Consider the following 19588-nt stretch of genomic DNA (forward strand, 5'->3'; position numbering starts at 1 on the left):
CCCAAAGACATACCTTGCGCCTTGTCGAGCCGCCTGTTAATAAGTGTGATGTCATCATCTGCCATATCAAGTTTCTGCTTCAGATCTGCAACCTCTGTAGCTTGGGCAGTTGATACGTCTCCAACGTATCTATAATATTTGATTGTTCCATGCTATTATATTACTTGTTTTGGATGTTTAATGGGCTTTATTAAGCACTTATTATTTTTGGGACTAACCTATTAACCGGAGGCCGAGCCCAAATTGTTGTTTTTTTTGCCTATTTCAGTGTTTCGGAGAAAAGGAATATCAAACGGAATCCAAACAGAATGAAACCTTCGGGAGAGTTATTTTTGGAACAAATGCAATCCAGGAGACTTGGAGTGGACGTCAAGAAAGAAACAAGGCAGCCACGAGGCAGGGAGGCGTGCCCAGGGGGGTAGGCGCGCCCCCACCCTCGTGGGCCCCTCGTGGCTCCCTTGACCGACTTCCTTCGCCTATATATACTCATATACCCTGAAAACATCCAGGAGCACCACGAAACCCTATTTCCACCGCCGCAACCTTCTGTACCCGTGGGATCCCATCTTGGGGCCTTTTCCGGCGCTCCGTCGGAGGGGGAATCGATCACGAAGGGCTTCTACATCAACACGATAGCCTCTCCGATGAAGTGTGAGTAGTTTACCACAGACCTTCAGGTCCATAGTTATTAGCTAGATGGCTTCTTTTCTCTCTTTGGATCTCAATACAAAGTTCTCCTCGATCTTCTTGGAGATCTATTCGATGTAATTATTTTTGCGGTGTGTTCGTCGAGATCCGATGAATTGTGGGTTTATGATCAAGATTATCTATGAACAATATTTGAATCTCCTCTGAATTCTTTTATGTATGATTGGTTGTCTTTGCAAGTCTCTTCGAATTATCAGTTTGGTTTGGCCTACTAGATTGATCTTTCGTGCAATGAGAGAAGTGCTTAGATTTGGGTTCAATCTTGCGGTGTCCTTTCCCAGTGACAGCAGGGGCAGTAAGGCACGTATTTTATTGTTGCCATCGAGGATAAAAAGATGGGGTTTATATCACATTGCTTGAGTTTATCCCTCTACATCATGTCATCTTGCCTAATGTGTTACTCTGTTCTTATGAACTTAATACTCTAGATGCATGCTGGATAGTGGTCGATGTGTGGAGTAATAGTAGTAGATGCAGAATCGTTTTGATCTACTTGTCGCGGCCGTGATGCCTATATACATGATCATGCCCAGATATTCCCATAACTATGCACTTTTCTATCAATTGCTCGACAGTAATGTGTTCACCCACCGTAATACTTATGCTATCTTAAGAGAAGCCACTAGTGAAACCTATGGCCCTCGGGTCTTTTTTCCATCATATAAGTTCCCGATCTACTTTATTTTGCAATCTTTACTTTCCAATCTATATCATAAAAATATCAAACATATTTATCTTATTATTATCTCTATCAGATCTCACTTTTGCAAGTGGTCGTGAAGGGATTGACAACCCCTTTATCGCGTTGGTTGCAAGGTTCTTATTCGTTTGTGTAGGTACGAGGGATTTGCGTGTAGCCTCCTACTGGATTGATACCTTCGTTCTCAAAAACTGAGCGAAATACTTACGCTACTTTGCTGCATCACGCTTTCCTCTTCAAGGGAAAACCAACGCATGCTCAAGAGGTAGCAAGAAGGATTTCTGGCGCCGTTGCCGGGGAGTCTACGCACAAGTCAAGACATACCAAGTACCCATCACAAACTCTTACCCCTCGCATTGCATTATTTGCCATTTGCCTCTCATTTTCCTCTCCCCCACTTCACCATTGCCGTTTTATTTGGCCTCTCTTTCCCGTTCGCCTCTTTTTCGCTTGCATCTTGTGTCATCGTTCCTCGTCATGGCTAGCTCTTTCTTCCTTCCTTCGTCTCCCGATTTTGAAGTCCTCCACTTCAAACAAAGATAAGGAGAAAACTTAAAAGATGCTTGGTATAGGATGTTAGAATCCTATCGTAGTTGCAATATAGAAGGAGATTTCAAGATTTTACTTCACAATTTTTATGTTGGGCTAACCATATCCCATAGACAACTCCTTGATTTTGCCGCCAAAGGGAATTTTATTGAAGTTGATCCTAGTTTTGCTTATGAAATTATAGAGGGGATAGTAGGAGTACTTCCCCTACAAAAGGGACCACCCCTTACTCAAGAAGGAACCCAAATCTTAGAGAAATTATGTGAATTGCAAAAATCTATTGAACCTCTTAAAAATGTTGGTGGGAATCTCAACCGCATGAATACTTTGATTACACTTTGCAATAAGCGGTTGGATGCTCTAGATCTAAAGACCTCCGAGCATGAAGGAAAATGCAAGGAACCTCCCGGATCCGAGCATAACTCCATTAAAAATACAATACCAAAGATGGCAATACTTAGATCTATTCTCGCTTTTATGCCTAGCTAGGGGCGTTAAATGATAGCGCTTGTTGGGAGGCAACCCAATTTTATTTTTGTTCCTTGCTTTTTATTCCTGTTTAGTAATAAATAATTCATCTAGCCTCTGGTTAGATGTGGTTTTATGTTTTACTTAGTGTTTGTGCCAAGTAGAACCTATAGGATCATCTTGGGTGATAGTTAATTTGATCTTGTTGATAAACATAAACATTTTAATAAATCACAGAAACGTGATTTTCAGTTGATTCTTTTCGCAGAAGATTAATAGAGAGATTTCCTAGGACTTCCTATTTTTGTAGAATATTTAGGGTTCCAGAAGTATTCGAAAGTTACAGATTACTATAGACTGTTCTGTTTTTGACAGATTCTGTTTTTCGTGTGTTGTTTGCTTATTTTGATGAATCTATGGCTAGTATCGGGAGGTATGAACCATAGAGAAGTTGGAACACAGTAGGTTTAACACCAATACAAATAAAGAATAAATTCATTACAGTACCTTAAAGTGGTGCTTTGTTTTCTTGCACTAACGGAGCTCATGAGATTTTCTGTTGAGTTTTGTGTTATGAAGTTTTCAAGTTTTGGGTAAAAATTTGATGGATTATGGAATAAGGAGTGGCAAGAGCCTAAGCTTGGGGATGCCCAAGGCACCCCAAGGTAAAATTCAAGGACAACCAAAAGCCTAAGCTTGGGGATGCCCCGGAAGGCATCCCCTCTTTCGTCTTCGTCCATCGGTAACTTTACTTGGGGCTATATTTTTATTCACCACATGATATGTGTTTTGCTTGGAGCGTCTTGTATGATATGAGTATTTGCTTTTTAGTTTACCACAATCATCCTTGTTGTACACACCTTTTGGGAGAGACATACATAAATCAGAATTTATTAGAATACTCTATGTGCTTCACTTATATCTTTTGAGCTAGATAATTTTGCTCTAGTGCTTCACTTATATATTTTGAGAGCACGGCGGTGGTTTTATTTTGTAGAAATTATTGATCTCTCATGCTTCACTTATATTATTTTGAGAGTCTTTTAGAACAGCATGGTATTTGCTTTGGTTATAAAATTAGTCCTAATATGATGGGCATCCAAGTTGGGTATAATAAAAACTATCATATAAAGTGCATTGAACACTATGATCAAATTGATACTTGATAATTGTTTTGAGATATAAAGGTGGTAATGTTAGAGTCATGCTAGTTGGGTAATTATGAAATTGAGAAATACTTGTGTTAAAGTTGTCAAGTCTCGTAGCATGCACGTATGGTAAATGTTGTGTGACAAATTTGTAGCATGGGGTGTTCTTTTGATTGTCTTCCTTATGAGTGGAGGTCGGGATCGCGCGATGGTTAACTCCTACCAACCCTTCCCTAGGAGCATGCGTAGTAGTACTTTGCTTTGAGAGCTAATAAACTTTTTCAATAAGTATATGAGTTTTTTATGACTAATGTGAGTCCATGGATTATAGCACCCTTACCCTTCCACAATTTGCTAGCCTCTACGGTATCATGCATTGCCCTTTCTCACCTTGAGAGTTGGTGCAAACTTCGCCGGTGCATCCAAACTCCGTGATACGATATGCTCTATCACACATAAACCTCCTTATATCTTCCTCAAAACAGCCACCATACCTACTTATTATGGCATTTCATAGCCATTCCGATATATATTGCCATGCAACTTTCCACCATTTCGTTTATCATGACACGCTCCATCATTGTCATATTGCTTTTGCATGATCATGTAGTTGACATCGTATGTGTGGCAAAGCCACCTTTATAATTCTTTCATACATGTCTCTCTTGATTCATTGCATATCCCGGTACACCGCCGGAGGCATTCACATAGAGTCATATTTTGTTCTAAGTATTGATTTGTAATTCTTGAGTTGTGAATCAATAAAAGTGTGATGATCTTCATTTTTAGAGCATTGTCCCATGTGAGGAAAGGATGATGGAGACTATGATTCCCCCACAAGTCGGGATGAGACTCCGGACTTTATGAAAAATAAAAGAGGCCAAAGAAGCCCAAATAAAAAAGAGAGGCCAAAGGAGCCCATCAAAATAAAAATAAAATGAGAGAAAAAGAGAGAAGGGACAATGTTACTATCCTTTTTTCACACTTGTGCTTCAAAGTAGCACCATGATCTTCATGATAGAGAGTCTCCTATGTTGTCACTTTCATATACTAGTGGGAATTTTTCATTATAGAACTTGGTTTGTATATTTCAATGATGGGCTTCCTCAAAATGCCCTAGGTCTTCGCGAGCAAGCAAGTTGGATGCACACCCACTTAGTTTCTTTTTGATGAGCTTTCATACATTTATAGCTCTAGTGCATCCGTTGCATGGCAATCCCTACTCCTCATATTGACATCAATTGATGGGCATCTCCATAGCCCGTTCATTAGCCGCGTCAATATGAGACTTTCTCCTTTGTTGTCTTCTCACACAATCCCTATCATCATACTCTAATTCACCCATAGTGCTATATCCATGGCTTACACTCATGTATTGTGTGAGGGTTGAAAAAGCTGAAGCGCGTTAAAAAGTATGAACCAAGTGCTTGGCTGAAACCGGGCTTGTGCATGATGGGAGCATTTTGTGTGACTAAAATGAAGCATGGCCTAACTATATGATTTTGTAGGGATAAGCTTTCTTTGGCTATGTTATTTTGATGAGACGTGATTACTTTGTTAGTATGCTTGAAGTATTACTATTTTTATGTCAATATTAAACTTTTATCTTGAATCTTTTGGATCTGAATATATTCATGCCACAATAAAGAAAATTACATTGAGAAATATGCTAGGTAGCATTCCACATCAAAAATTCTGTTTTTACTATTTACCTACTCGAGGACGAGCAGCAATTAAGGTTGGGGATGCTTGATACGTCTCCAACGTACCTATAATTTTTTATTGTTCCATGCTATTATATTACCTGTTTTGGATGTTTAATGGGCTTTACTAAGCACTTTTATATTATTTTGGGGACTAACCTATTAATCGGAGGCCCAGCCCAAATTGTAGTTTTTTTGCCTATTTCAATGTTTCGCAGAAAAGGAATATCAAACAGAGTCCAAACGGAATGAAACCTTCGGGAGAGTTACTTTTGGAACAAATGCAATCTAGGAGACTTGGAGTGGACGTCAAGAAAGAAACAAGGCAGCCACGAGGCAGGGAGGCGTGCCCAGGGGGGTAGGCGTGCCCCCACCCTCGTGGGCCCCTCGTGGCTCCCCTGACCGACTTCCTTCGCCTATATATACTCATATACCCTGAAAATATCCAGGAGCACCACGAAACCCTATTTCCACCGCCGCAACCTTCTGTACCCGTGAGATCCCATCTTGGTGCCTTTTCCGGTGCTCCGCCGGAGGGGGAATCGATCACGGAGGGCTTCTACATCAACACCATAGCCTCTCTGATGAAGTGTGAGTAGTTTACCACAGACCTTCAGGTCCATAGTTATTAGCTAGATGGCTTATTTTCTCTCTTTGGATCTCAATACAAAGTTCTCCTCGATCTTCTTGGAGATCTATTCGATGTAATTCTTTTTGCGGTGTGTTTGTCGAGATCCGATGAATTGTGGGTTTGTGATCAAGATTATCTATGAACAATATTTCAATCTCATCTGAATTCTTTTATGTATGATTGGTTATCTTTGCAAGTCTCTTCGAATTATTAGGTTGGTTTGGCCTACTAGATTGATCTTTCTTTCAATGGGAGAAGTGCTTAGCTTTGGGTTCAATCTTGCGGTGTCCTTTCCCAGTGGCAGCAGGGGCAGTAAGGCACGTATTGTATTGTTGCCATCGAGGATAAAAGGATGGGGTTTATATCATATTGCTTGAGTTTATCCCTCTACATCATGTCATCTTGCCTAATGCGTTACTCTGTTCTTATGAACTTAATACTCTAGATGCAGGCTGGATAGCGGTCGATGTGTGGAGTAATAGTAGTGGATGCAAAATCGTTTCGATCTACTTGTCGCGGACATGATGCCTATATACATGATCATGCCTAGATATTCTCATAACTATGCAATTTTCTATCAATTTCTCGACAGTAATTTGTTCACCCACTGTAATACTTATGCTATCTTGAGAGAAGCCACTAGTGAAACCTATGGCCCCCAGGTCTATTTTCCATCATATAAGTTTCCGATCTACTTTCTTTTGCAATCTTTACTTTCCAATCTATATCATAAAGATACCAAAAATATTTATCTTATTGTTATCTCTATCAGATCTCACTTCTGCAAGTGGACGTGAAGGGATTGACAACCCCTTTATCGCGTTGGTTGCAAGGTTCTTATTTGTTTGTGTAGGTACGAGGGATTTGCGTGTAGCTTCCTACTGGATTGATACCTTGGTTCTCAAAAATAGAGGGAAATACTTACGCTACTTTGCTGCATCACCCTTTCCTCTTCAAGGGAAAACCAACGCATGCTCAAGAGGTAGTAGCAGTTGCCAGGGATGTCATAGCATGTGTTCCAATTAGTCAGATTATTTCCTGGGCATATCTTTCTTGATCCTCTGATCGCCTCCCTTTGGATGCCAACTAGAGTCTCAGGGGCTACTATCTATACACAGGCGCATTTTGCATTTATAGCACAATTGAAAATATTATATTACGTACCTCAAAGCCTTTTAGCAGGCCCGTAAAGGCTTCATTCAATCCGCTTTTCACAGATAGAACCCTCTCAACCACCGTACCCATCAAGGGACGATGTTCCTCTGAGACGGGCTCATGTCTCAATATGTCCATCAATGTATCCGGCGCCTCCGGATCCCTGGAAGCAGGTGTAGGGGTACGGACTCCCTTCAAAGGAATATGTTTACTCGACCTTAGAGTCATCTCTGGCTGTAAATCAGATAGTCCGGGGCCTTTATTGTTGGTCCCCGTAGGGGCCGCACACACCGGACCCTGGACGGCCGAAGTGTCACCTTCGGGCCTAGTCTTCATTGTCCCTCGATCACTTGTTGATCGGGAGAGATCCTCCGGGACGACACCTTGGGGTCATCTGCCCTATTGGGCAGGGGGGGTCAGTGGAGGCGTCTCGCTCTCCATCATCTCCAGAAGAAGATCCCCCGAGGAGGAGGACTATTGAGGAAGGCTGCATGCCGGACTGCAAACATATATTTTAAATATTACCCTTGCAACCAGGAAAGAACGGGATATTAAGACACCCTTGTTCACTTACGATTCAGCTAAGGGCTTGTCCTTATGGAGGAACTGCGTGACAACGTCGCCTCCTTAACCAGAACCCCCTGACAGGAATATCTTCCCTCGCTTAGAAGCCTTTATCTTCAAGTCTTCGGAGGCGGTCCTCTTCTTCCCATGGGGAGAAGGGATATCAGTTTCTCCTTCCCTTTCATCTTCGAAAGAGGGAGTTCCAATCTCCCCGGACGAGGTGCCAGGCGTACCTCTAGAATGGGGGCCACCCAGTTGGGCCTTCTTGCTCTCCTCCTTGCCTTCCTTTGCCAGCACTTGATATGGTGCCGGAACCAACATCCTTGTTAACACCGGATCAGCTGAGTCTTCGGGAAGAGGGGCCGAACACCTAATTCTCTCCGCCTTGTTTATCCAGCCCTGGCCGAGTATGGTTTTCTCGGTATATTGTTATGAGAAATTTATCTAAGCTATGTTCAGGAGTCGAGTGCTTACCGAGGTATCCGGATGGTTGCAGTCAAGGCCGATGTCCTCTGTAGTATCCGGCCACTGTTTTCGTGTCCCAAAGAATAGTTTCCACATTCCTTTGAGCGACATTCCGAAGAAGTGCTGAAGGGTTCATGGTCCTTCCGGATTGACCTCCCACATGCGGAGAGGCCGTCGCTGGCATGGTAGGACCCGACATACTAGCATTACTTGGATTACGTTGATAAGACTGGTGTCCTTTTCAATGAGGCTCCGAATGAGGCTTTGCAGCGTCTGCACTTCATCAATTGATCCCCAGTCCAACCCCTTATTAATCCATGATGCAAGCCATAACGAAGGGCCGGATCGGAACGCAGGTGTAGCTGCCCACTTGGTACCACGGGGTTTAGTGATGTAAAACCACTCCCGCTGCCATAGGTTGGAAGTTTCTGTGAAGGAGCCCTTTGGCCAAGGAGTATTGGTGAGTTTGCTCACTGCAGCACCACCGCACTCCGCTTGTTTCCCGTCAACTACCTTCGTCTTCACATTAAAGGTCTTGAGCCACAAGCCGAAGTGTGGGGGAATACGGAGGAATGCCTTGCACATGATAATGAACGCCGAGACGTGAAGAAAGGAGTGCGGAGCTAGATCGTGAAAATCTAGCCCGTAATAGAACATGAGCCCTCGAACAAAGGGATGAAGAGCGAACCCTAGCCCTTGGAGGAAGTGGGAGGTGAATACGACCCTCTTGCCGGATCTGGGAGTAGGAATAACCTGCCCTTGAGCAGGAAGCCTGTGGGGGATTTCCGCGGTCAGGTATCTTGCCGCCCAGAGCTTCGCAATATCCTCCTCTGTGACAGAGGAAGCCACCCACCGACCTTGAGGGCTGGGTCCAGACATGACTGGGAAGCGCGAAGCGATTAAATTGAACCTTGGGTGCTAGAACTCCAGGTGGGAGAGGTTGAGGAAAGGGTTGGCGTAAAGGAGAAAAGACGGGTCTTAGCCCCTTTATAAAGGCGATGAATATCAAACGCCCCCTCCTAGGCCTTAAAACATGCCTATTCCTAAGGAATCATGCCAACAGAACGGTTGGGTTACCCACGCCCGTATTGATGAGAATCCTGCAATAAGGGGACACGATCTCTGCTTTAACAAGATGTGCCAATGAAACCGCATCTCGAAATATGGAGCGGCAGGCTGAAAAACGGTTCGAAATAATGGCCGGGCGGCGACGTGATGTCACGCTACAAAAAGTTGTCAGCTGATTGGACTCGTGAAATATTATACTCTCTGCAGTTGTGTGTGGAATTTGTTTTGCAGAGTCAGACACGATTCTTGTGTTTAAAGACTATTTTGGAGTATTCGGAGAAGGAACCCGCCTTGCAATGCCGAAAACAATTCGCGCGCCGGACACCTCGTCATTGAAGCCTGGTTCAGGGGCTACTGAGGGAGTCCTGGATTAAGGGGTCCTCGCACGGCCGGACTATGTAGCGTGGGCCGGACTGTTGGGCCGTGAAGATACAAGACATAAGACTCTCTCCCATGTCCGGATGGGACTCTCCTTGGCGTGGAAGGCAAGCTTGGCGCCCGGATATGAAGATTCCTTTCTCTGTAACCGACCTTGTACAACCCTAGTCCCCTCCGGTGTCTATATAAATCAGAGGGCTTAGTCCGTAGAGGCAATCATAATAATACAGGCTAGACTTCTAGGGTTTTAGCCATTACGGTCTCGTGGTAGATCAACTCTTGTAATACTCATTTCATCAAGATCAATCAAGCAGGAATTAAGGTATTACCTCCATAGGGAGGGCCCGAACCTGGGTAAACATCGTGTCCCCCGCCTCCTGTTACCATCAACCTTAGACGCACAGTTCGGGACCCCCTACCCGAGATCCGCCGGTTTTGACACCGACAATGAGGAGCTCCGGAATGGTCCGGAGGTAAAGATTGATATATGGGATAATAGTGTTTGATCTTCGGAAAGGTTCCAGAATTCACCGGAAGGGGTTCCGGATGTTTCTCGAAATATTTGGGTACGAGAACACTTTCTTTGGGCCAAAGAGGAAAGCCCATGAGGCTTTTTGAAAGTGCAAACGGGAGTTTTGCAGAGACCAGAGGCCAGATGCCAGGGACCCTGGTGTCTGGGCCCAGACGCCGGGAACCCTGGCGTCTGGCCCTGGAGTCCGAGAAGGACTCTTGCCTTTCGGGCAAAACCGACTTTGAGGAGGCTTTTACTCCAAGTTTGGACCCAGGGCTCAACATATAAATAGAGGGGCAGGGCTAGCGCCCAAGACACATCAAGATTCACCAAGCCATGTGCCGGCAACCTTGTCCCCTCTAGTTTATCCTCTGTCATAGTTTCCGTAGTGCTTAGGCGAAGCCCTGCGGAGATTGTTCTTCACCACCACCGTCACCACGTCGTCGTGCTGCCAAAACTCATCTACTACTTCGTCTCTTTTGCTGGATCAAGAAGGCGAGAACGTCATCGAGTTGAACGTGTGCTGAACACGGAGGTGCCGTACGTTTGGTACTTGATCGGGATGGATCATGAAGGTGTACGACTACATCAACCGTGTTGATAAATGCTTCCCTTAGAAATCTTCAAGGGTATGAAGATGCTCTCCCCTCTCGTAGCTATGCATCTCCATGGATAGATCTTGTGTGTGCGTAGATTTTTTTTGTTTTCCATGCAACATTCCCCAACAACCTTGTCGGAGGTGATGACATGTTGTGTGATCATGCACGACATGATCATTGAGGATGAGTGTGAGAATGTTGTCGCAACTCTATAATTTGAGAACATGGGCGATCCTATCGAACTTCTAGACCAGAATCCAGCCACATTTAAAGGAAGATCTGATTTAGCATTAGTGGGCGGTTAAAGGGGACAATAATGTTGGAATGTGATTTTTTTTCTTCGAAAAGGGGTTCACCCCAGCCTCTACATCAGAACGATGCATACGGCCATGATTATTAATAAGCAAAAGGTCCAACACAAGTCTCCATGTCTCGAACAAAGAACAAAAAAAAGGCTCACAAATGTGATACTTGAACTTGTTTAAGTTTGAACTACTATTGCATGCAGCTATTTGAACATCTGTATTCTATGTATGAGGCCATTTGAATGCATGTACTCTATGTATGCGGCCATTTGAACGCCTGAACTCTATGTATGCGGCTATTTGAATGTCTGAACTCTATGTATGCGGCCATTTGAACGTATCTACTCTATGTATGCGGCCATTTGAGCGTTTGAACTCTATGTATGCGGCTTGAATGTGCGGGCTTTCAAAAAAATATAGAGAGGTCGGATATTTGCAGTCAGCGTTGGATGGCGGCTTCCCGCATCCATGTTCGCGGATTGGTCGCCCTGTCCGCAGATGGATGCGGGAGGAAATTTGCAGGTCGTCGTTGGAGATGCCCTAAGTCTAAGTCTAGGACTTAAGATAGGCTAAGAATACCATTTCTTTCCACTTGGTTTGCAAACCAAACACGCCGACCCATGTCGGGTAGAGCCGTAGACCCGGGAGGAAACTGAAGGCCAGATCTAGGTCTTCCAAAATTGAAGGAGGTTGTGGCCACTACGGCATGGTACCCAAAAAATTTACCATGGAGAGGACACCCAAAAACCCTCATAAATTGCTCTTGCTATCCGAGGACTCTCAGCTAATTTTACTATTACTTGCTCCACGAAGGCAAAGGTACGTGCTGAATGATAGGAGAAGCCGATACAGGGGTATACGTAATTAAATGTAGATGCTGGCTTTGATCATGATCTTCTTGAGGGATCGGTGGGGGCAGTAATTCGAGATCATAACGGAAAATTTATTGCGGCAGCTAATGAAAGAGTGGACATATGCTATGATTCTTTCACTACAGAGGCATTAACGATCAGATTTGCCTTGAATCTAGTCAGAACTATTGGATGCAGCAAGATCGTGTTCAACTCGGATAGTATGGAGGTTGTGGAAGCTTTACGAGAAGGCAACTCCTCTTTAGTGGCAAGTATAATTATTGCTGATTGCCATTTCATGTCGTCAGATTTTAATCATATAATTTATGGTCATTGTAACAGAGAAGGTAATAAAGTAGCTCATGAACTTGCTAGGATACTTAGGGTGTGTTTGGTTGTGGAACGAAGTGGAATGGAATGTCATGGTTCCATTGCACTAGAATAGGTCGGTTCCGTTCCTGTGTTTGTTTAGAGACAGTAGATGGAATGGAATGGTTACATTTCAGTCTTTGGTTGGAGGGATGGAATATAATGAAATTGGTTCATTTTGACAAGGTACATTAACGATCAATAATTAATAATTACTCTGCCTCCATTAGCAATCTCCCACTGCTCCTCTGCCTCCATTAGTCTACTGAAGTAAAGCTTCAGATCGGAGGAAGAACGAGAAGTTGTTGGCCTGCTAGTCTTGATGAACAACAGCACACCAGGCTCCTCTTCCCAGGTCCATGTGTGTCGCTACCAGTAGGGGAGCAGGTCAGTCACCGCCCCCAACAAATCGGCAGCCCACTCACCAGCAGGTCAGTATGTCGTCGCCCAATAGCAGATCAAGCCGCCGCCGCCCACCAGCAGATTAGGCCGCCGCCGCCCACAAACAGATCAGGCCGCCGCCGCTCGCCGGAAGATCTGGCCTTCGCCTGAAAATTGCAGCCACCCCCCTGCATGTCAGGCCGCCGCCAGCAACCACCGGCCCCCGTCGGTTGTTGCCAGGTCCGCTACCTAGATGGGAGTGTTGCGGCTGTGAGAGAGCAGAGGGAGGGAAGGGAGAGACGAGGGGGAGGCGAACCTAGAGAGGAGATGCGACATGGTTCCCGCGGAGGGAGAGGAAAGAGCCACCGGTTCCGCGTGATTCCTCCGATTTGGAGGTATCGACGCGTTTCGGATATCGGCGAAATATTCGCTCGGTGGGAACGACCTGGTTCCCGTTCCAGCTATGTACCAAACGCAGGAACGAGGCCCAGTCACGGGTCCAACCCATGCCATTCCACTTGGTGATTGAAAGCAAACACACCCTTATAGACTAGCCACAATGGAGAGTAACATATAGTAACATACACATATCCCTAGACTATGTTACCACACTTATGTTACTACCCACTATTGAGATAGTAACATAAGTGTGGTAACATGTAAAGCTTCATTTATTAGGTTATAGACTCATATTGCATTGGGACATGTGATGTTACAATAACTAGCTAAGTTACTAGTACTACATCTCTCCTCATTAACTCATTGCCACATAAGCAAATTTGCTGAGTTGGACTCGATGTTACTACCGAAGTTACTCCCACTGTGGCTAGTCTTAGGCTAGTCATAGTGGGAGTAACTTAGCTAGTAACATAGCGCACTCCAAGAAATGTTTGTTTATATGGCCAGTATTTAATGTGAGGTGGTAACATAACATGTCACTGTAACATAACGCTTCCCAAGACAAGATGAGTCTACAAGCAAATAAATGAACCCATCCATGACACTACTATCATGTTATTTTGCATTATGAAGATAGTAACTTAGACTAGTGTCATGCATGACACTAGTCTAAGTTACTCCCCACTGTGACCAGCCTTAAGTTTCCTTCTCCTTCTATCCGGATGGATTCGGCACCAGATGTAGTGCTACCATTACTCATTACTTGTGGGACCATGCCAAGACCCGCGACGTGGCACATATCGCAACCACGGTTAAACTGTGCGTCCCTATGTCATGCTTGCAGAGCTCAGTCCTGCAGTAGTGCAAAAGGTGCAGTACGAGCGCCGCTGTTTCAGCCCGGCTCCACGAGGAGGAGATGGCCGCGGCAGACGACATCGGCGCCAGTGCGGGGAGGTGGTCCCTCCACGGCAGGACGGCGCTCGTCACCGGCGGCACCCGCGGCATCGGGTATGTGCGCACCCCTCCGCGCCCCTTTCTTTTCCGATCTCGTCCAGGCTTCAGATGGTTTCCTCCTGTTGGCGCTTGATGTACAGGCGCGCGGTTGTGGAGGAGCTGGCGGCGCTCGGAGCCGCCGTGCACACGTGCTCCCGGAAGGAAGCCGAGCTCGGCGAGCGCTTGAAGGAGTGGGAGGCCAAGGGATTCCGCGTCACCGGCTCCGTCTGCGACGTCTCCGTGCGCGACCAGCGCGAGCTTCTCCTCCGCGACGTCGCCGACCGCTTCGCCGGCAAGCTGGACATCCTCGTATGTAAAGCACACCACATCTTCTCCCCAGTCCCCGCACTTTTGTCGATCTGTTGCTAACTTCTGGAGTATGTACCTATCTTTCTTAGTTCCGTCACAAATTTTCGCATGCTTTGGTTCCTGTATGTCGGCACAGTATATCTCTTTGAATGCCACTTGTAGTGTGATGTGGATTGAGTTCATGTGAGAAAAGATAAGTGCGGCATACTGTCTCTGTAGCCGTGTGCCTGTGACTCGTGGGGTGTCATCATGTTATAATTTTGGCTTCAGAAAAAATTGCTCTTGGTTCATGGTCATGAGTGACCAGTAATTTGAAATTAAACTGCAACTATTTGATCGTTTTCAAGCACAACTTCAGATGGTTTTGCTTCAGTAATGTGTTTTCCTTGGAACATTTGTACTAATACATGTTGTAGCAGAACCGAATTGCAGTTCCTTTTTAATGGTTCCATGCCATTTATTAGTACTCCATTTGTCCTAAATTACTTGTCTTAGATTTGTCGTGCCTAGATATATCCGTATCTAGATAAATCTAAGACAGGTATTTGGGACGGAGGTAATATTTCAAATACATCTTACTCTCCCAATTTGGTTATGCAGATAAACAACGTGGGCAGAAACCATACAAAACCAACCACTGAATACTCGGCAGATGAATATTCGTTCATAATGGCCACTAATCTTGAATCTGCATATCATCTATGCCAACTTGCACACCCTCTTCTCAAAGCATCCGGGGTGGCCAGCATTGTCTTCATATCATCAGTCTCTGGAGTGGTAGCCATATCTAGTGGCTCCATTTATGGCATGACAAAACGTAACTGTTGGTCTGCTATGCAGCATATGTGAAGAAGATAACATGAAGATCATCAATCAATGATCGTTCTTGTGGCGGCTGCTTTTCAGGTGCGATGAATCAGTTGGCCAAGAACCTAGCGTGTGAGTGGGCGAAAGACAACATAAGAATCAATTCTGTTGCTCCATGGTACATCAAGACTTCACTTGTGGAAGAGGTAAGGCCTATACTTTGAGTTTTTATCAGAAGTATCTTTTTGTTTAGTTGTTCTCAGAAGTAACTTTCGTTTACTTCTCTTGCTCGGAAGTTATCTGTGTTGGCCACCTTGTTAGTATGTCGGAACTGATTGTTCCATCCATTGTTCTCATTCCTGATTCTTAATATCCTATAAACACAGAGACATTGTTCCATCCATCACTTTTCATGGCTTGCAGCCTTGCACCTTACCACAACCTTTGTACACTAATGTAAGACGTTTTTTCAGTTCAATTTGAACGGGCAAAAACTGGCTTACATTAGTTTACAGAGGGAGTACATTTTTTTTTTGAACGGACCAGCTGATGGCTGGCATATATTGATTCAATAGCAGGGAGCAGGCGGGAAAAACACAAGGTGGAGTTCGATCTTGCGATCAAGGATTAAAAAAAAGAAGGCAAAAAAAGGCCAAAAAACACACTAGCCATTGCTATATCGTAGCAGGGTGTTTTCTCATGGAGGATCCCAGAAAGGGTGCTCCAGATGTGTTGCCCCTGCTTGGCGCCACAATTCCACAGTCCTTGTGATGTTTGCCAAAGCTTCGGTCGTGCTTGCACTCTTTTGCCTGAAAGTGCATTCGTTTCTCTGATGCCAGATGTCCCCTAGGATCAGAACGATCATTGTCTAACTCCTTTTTTGTGTTCAGCTCTCGCTCCGTTCACCATCTCAGTGATGATGTCCACTGCTTTGTTCTTCTGCTGCCAGTTCGATGGGTGCAGGGAGCTACATCCCTGCCTTTGCGCAGTTCTCTCCCAGATTGTTGAAGTGAATGGACAGTGCCAGAACAGATGTTGCGAGGTCTCGAGATTTCTGAGACATAGTTGGCAAAAGTACTCGTTCGGCCAGCCTCGTCTTTGGAGACGGTCATTGCACCACATCCTGTTCTTGAGCAGCAGCCAGACTGTGAATTTTAGCCTTGCTGGTGCCCAGACTTTCCAGAGCATTGTTCTGAAGCTTGTCCGGAGCATCCCTTGGAACTGGCAGTTGTATGCCGAGCTGGTGGAGAAGAAACCTGAGGCCGTGTGTTTCCATTTGATTGTGTCTTGCTGTTGATCACTGAGGCTTATGTTCTTGGAGATGATCCACCTGTTTAGCCTTATCACCTCGGGCCATAGCTGCTGTGTTTGGCCATGGGCTAGGTCTGCAACCTAGGTGCCATCGTGGAGTGCTTCATGAACCGTTCTGTTCTTCCTCTTCGAGTGCTTGTACAACTCAGGGAACTCCATTTTGAGTGTGCCTGCATCAGTCCAGGAACTGTCCCAGAAACTGGCCTTTTTTCCATCCGCAAGCGACACTATGGTTGAGGCGTTGAACAGCTCTCTGTCTCCTTGATCACAGGGCAGCTGCATGCCCACCCAGGGCCTGTCTGGTGTGAGCCAGGAGAGCCAGAGCCACCGGAGCCTTAGTGCGTGGCTGAAACGTTGCAGGTTGGAGATGCCAAGGCCGCCGTTGTCGATCGGAGTACAAACCTCTGGCCAGCTTACTTTGCATTTGCCGCCACTGATCTTCTCGTCTTGAGCCCAGAGGAAACGCCGTCTGATCTTGTCTATCTCAGCGAGTAGCTTCTTTGGCACCTTCAGCACTGTGAGTGCAAAGGTGGGGAGTGCTGACATCACACTTCTGACGAGTACTCTCCGTCCAGCGATGGTTAGCAGTCGCCCTTTCCAGCCTGCCAGACGAGCTCTGATCCGGTCGAGGATGAATTGTAGGTGTACTATGCGAAGCCTGGAGAGTGTCACTGGGAGCCCAAGGTATCGAAAAGGGAACTGAGTTTGTTGTCCACCAAAATTCTGAAGCACCTGCTGCAGGTTAATTTGCTCGCATCTGATTGCAGCCACCGAAGATTTCTGCAGGTTTACTTTCAACCCTGACGCAAGTATGAAATCGTGGATGATGCTCATCAGTGTATCTATCTCCTCTTTCACTGGGTTGGCAAAAATGATGGCGTCGTCTGCATATAAACTTACACGCAAAGCAAGGTCTCTTCCTGGGATCGGATCGAGCTGGCCAAGCTCAGTGGCACGCTGGAGAAGCCTGTGGAGCGGATCTATGGCGATGATGAAGAGTAGCGGGGACAGTGGGTCACCTTGTCGAAGACCCCGTCGTAGCCAAATTTTCTTTCCCGCTGCACCATTTAGCAAAAATGAAGAGGTCGACGTCTTCAGGAGCATGGCTATCCAGTCGCGCCATCGAGCTGGGAAGCCGAGGGCCTGTAGGAGTTGCAGTAGATATTCCCACGAAACATTGTCGAAGGCCTATGTGCCCTATCTCGACGCACCAAGGAAATAAAAAATGTAATGCTTCACCTGTCCCGTTTGATCCTCCAGGATTTGGCGAACGAGGATTTCGTGGATAGCATCGCCCGTCGAACTCCCATGAGGCGTGTGGGAGAACCTGAAGAAGTATCATCGCTGGTGGCGTTTCTCTGTATGCCCGGTTCATCTTATATCACTGGCCAGACGATCTCGGTTGATGGCGGCATGACTATAAATGGCATGTACCCGACTGAGAACTAGCAGAAGGGGTGAAACTGCACGGTGGTTCAGAGCAAATCGTGATGTGTGGATCATCCGTGTCCGTGTGTATAACCTGTATGGGAAGGTTATTTTGATGTACAATCTGTATGTGTATGTTTCTCCACTTTAGCTAAATGTAAGTCGTCTGAATTTTTATTTTGGGTTGGCCGATTTTGAAACACGACGCGCAGATCCTAGGCCGCAGATAGTGGCGCCGGGGCAAGCATAGCGAGGGCTGAGAACGCGCGCAAGGCCTCTGTCAAGTAAATAGGCAATTTTTTGACTAATTTAACTCAAGAAACAATTACGATAATGGCATTGACAAAGTTACTGATTACAAACCGAGCAAGCATGTACTACACATATAGTAGAAAGATCTACACACATAGCTAGTACTAGTAGAAACATCTACGCACATAGCTAGTACTGGTAAAACAGAAATAAACAGGAGCGGGATAAACGAGTTATACCCTTCAATAGGCCAGACAGAAGCCGCAGCGGCGGTGACAACAGAAGCCTTCTTGTCGGCTTCGAGCTTCTCGACGGCGAGACGGTCGGCGTCGGTCTGCGACATGGTAACGGTGAAGGCGACGCGGATGTAGAGGAAGCAGACGAACAGAGGCGAGCAGTCGCGTAGTCGCTTCCCAAAAATCTAATTGCCCCTCTCCCATACAGGGTCCGGAGAGGCGGGGTTTCAGAGACCTGCTCTTCCGTCAACCGTGTACGTGGTGAATGGGATGAAGTCGGCGGCGGCAGCAGCAAATGAACAACAGTGGGCGTGGAAGCAGAGATGCGATCTGATTCGCATGATGGTTAGGGTTAGGAGACGCCTCGCACTTATATAGGTGCAGCCGCGTGGAGAGACGTGGGCTCGACCCACGATCCGACGCCTCAGATCGTGGCCCAGCTGTCAGAAACTCTCTTTTCCTGACTGGCAAAAATAAGCGCATATGTGTGAGCTTGGCTCGGCTCAATCCCGCAACCCGCGGCACGGCGCGACAGAGGGGCGTGCGAGGGCCTCTTCTCTTCTCAAGCTCCAATAGCATGTGGAAGAGAATCCCTTATAAGGAGGTCCAACTCCTCTCCAACTAGTAAGGTGGGACTAAACTTTCCACCACCCCTAGTCCCATATAACCCACATGAGCCCTTAGAGATTTTCTGAAATTGTTAGATGGGCCTGAAGCCCACCCCATATTTCAACAATCCTCCACCAGATCTCGAGGGCCCATTTTGTCCTTTTGTTCCAATTTTTTTTGGTATACGAGTATTTCAGCGGAGACCTGTTAAGGTTGAGCTCCACCTAGAGCAAGTAACTACGCTCCTTCACAACTGAATAATGGACTATGCTTTGAATTGTCAGTTTGGCGTAAAGAAGTTTCATCACATGTCCTACTAGTACTAGATTGCCGAAGGCTGACCCCTCGGCTGGAGCATATTAGTCACTCTTGGCCTATTCATGAGCTTACTAGAAATCACCCCAATTTCATAGACTAAGACCAGCAGTCGGGCTCGTATATGTGTGTTCCTCCAAAGAACGCTCTGTAGGATAGCATCTTACTTATGTAAGCTTTGGAACACATTAAGACAGTAGTCATCCTACCATACAGTATCAAAAGTATTGCATCTCTAATGGAGTGGGTTAGTTAAGTTACTCTCCTCCGTTCACCACTAGCTTGTTTTTTCAGTTCCTATTTTACAGGATCTCCGATCACATAGGTTGGGTTACCACCATGGCAACTCACGTGGGTCTCATACCCATCTCCGTCA

At 45.8% G+C, this 19588-nt stretch overlaps 1 protein-coding gene across 3 annotated transcripts; it reads left to right on the forward strand.

The window, feature by feature from the left end:
• Nucleotides 1–13807: 13807 nt before the first annotated feature.
• On the forward strand, nucleotides 13808–17977 carry LOC119290854 (tropinone reductase homolog At5g06060-like). Of its 3 annotated transcripts, none has more exons than XM_037569508.1 (5): nucleotides 13808–13960; nucleotides 14047–14254; nucleotides 14855–15071; nucleotides 15161–15267; nucleotides 17633–17977. In XM_037569508.1, the coding sequence occupies exons 1-5, from the start codon at nucleotides 13869–13871 to the stop codon at nucleotides 17819–17821; spliced, it is 813 nt and encodes a 270-aa protein (XP_037425405.1). In that variant the 5' UTR covers nucleotides 13808–13868; the 3' UTR covers nucleotides 17822–17977. The 3 variants fall into 3 exon arrangements, with proteins under 3 accessions (XP_037425405.1, XP_037425407.1, XP_037425406.1); XM_037569510.1 differs by having other exon boundaries at nucleotides 15161–15258; nucleotides 17588–17977; XM_037569509.1 differs by having other exon boundaries at nucleotides 15952–17748.
• Nucleotides 17978–19588: the final 1611 nt, after the last annotated feature.

Source organism: Triticum dicoccoides, chromosome 4B, assembly GCF_002162155.2.
Source record: "Triticum dicoccoides isolate Atlit2015 ecotype Zavitan chromosome 4B, WEW_v2.0, whole genome shotgun sequence".
Classification (NCBI taxonomy): domain Eukaryota; kingdom Viridiplantae; phylum Streptophyta; class Magnoliopsida; order Poales; family Poaceae; genus Triticum; species Triticum dicoccoides.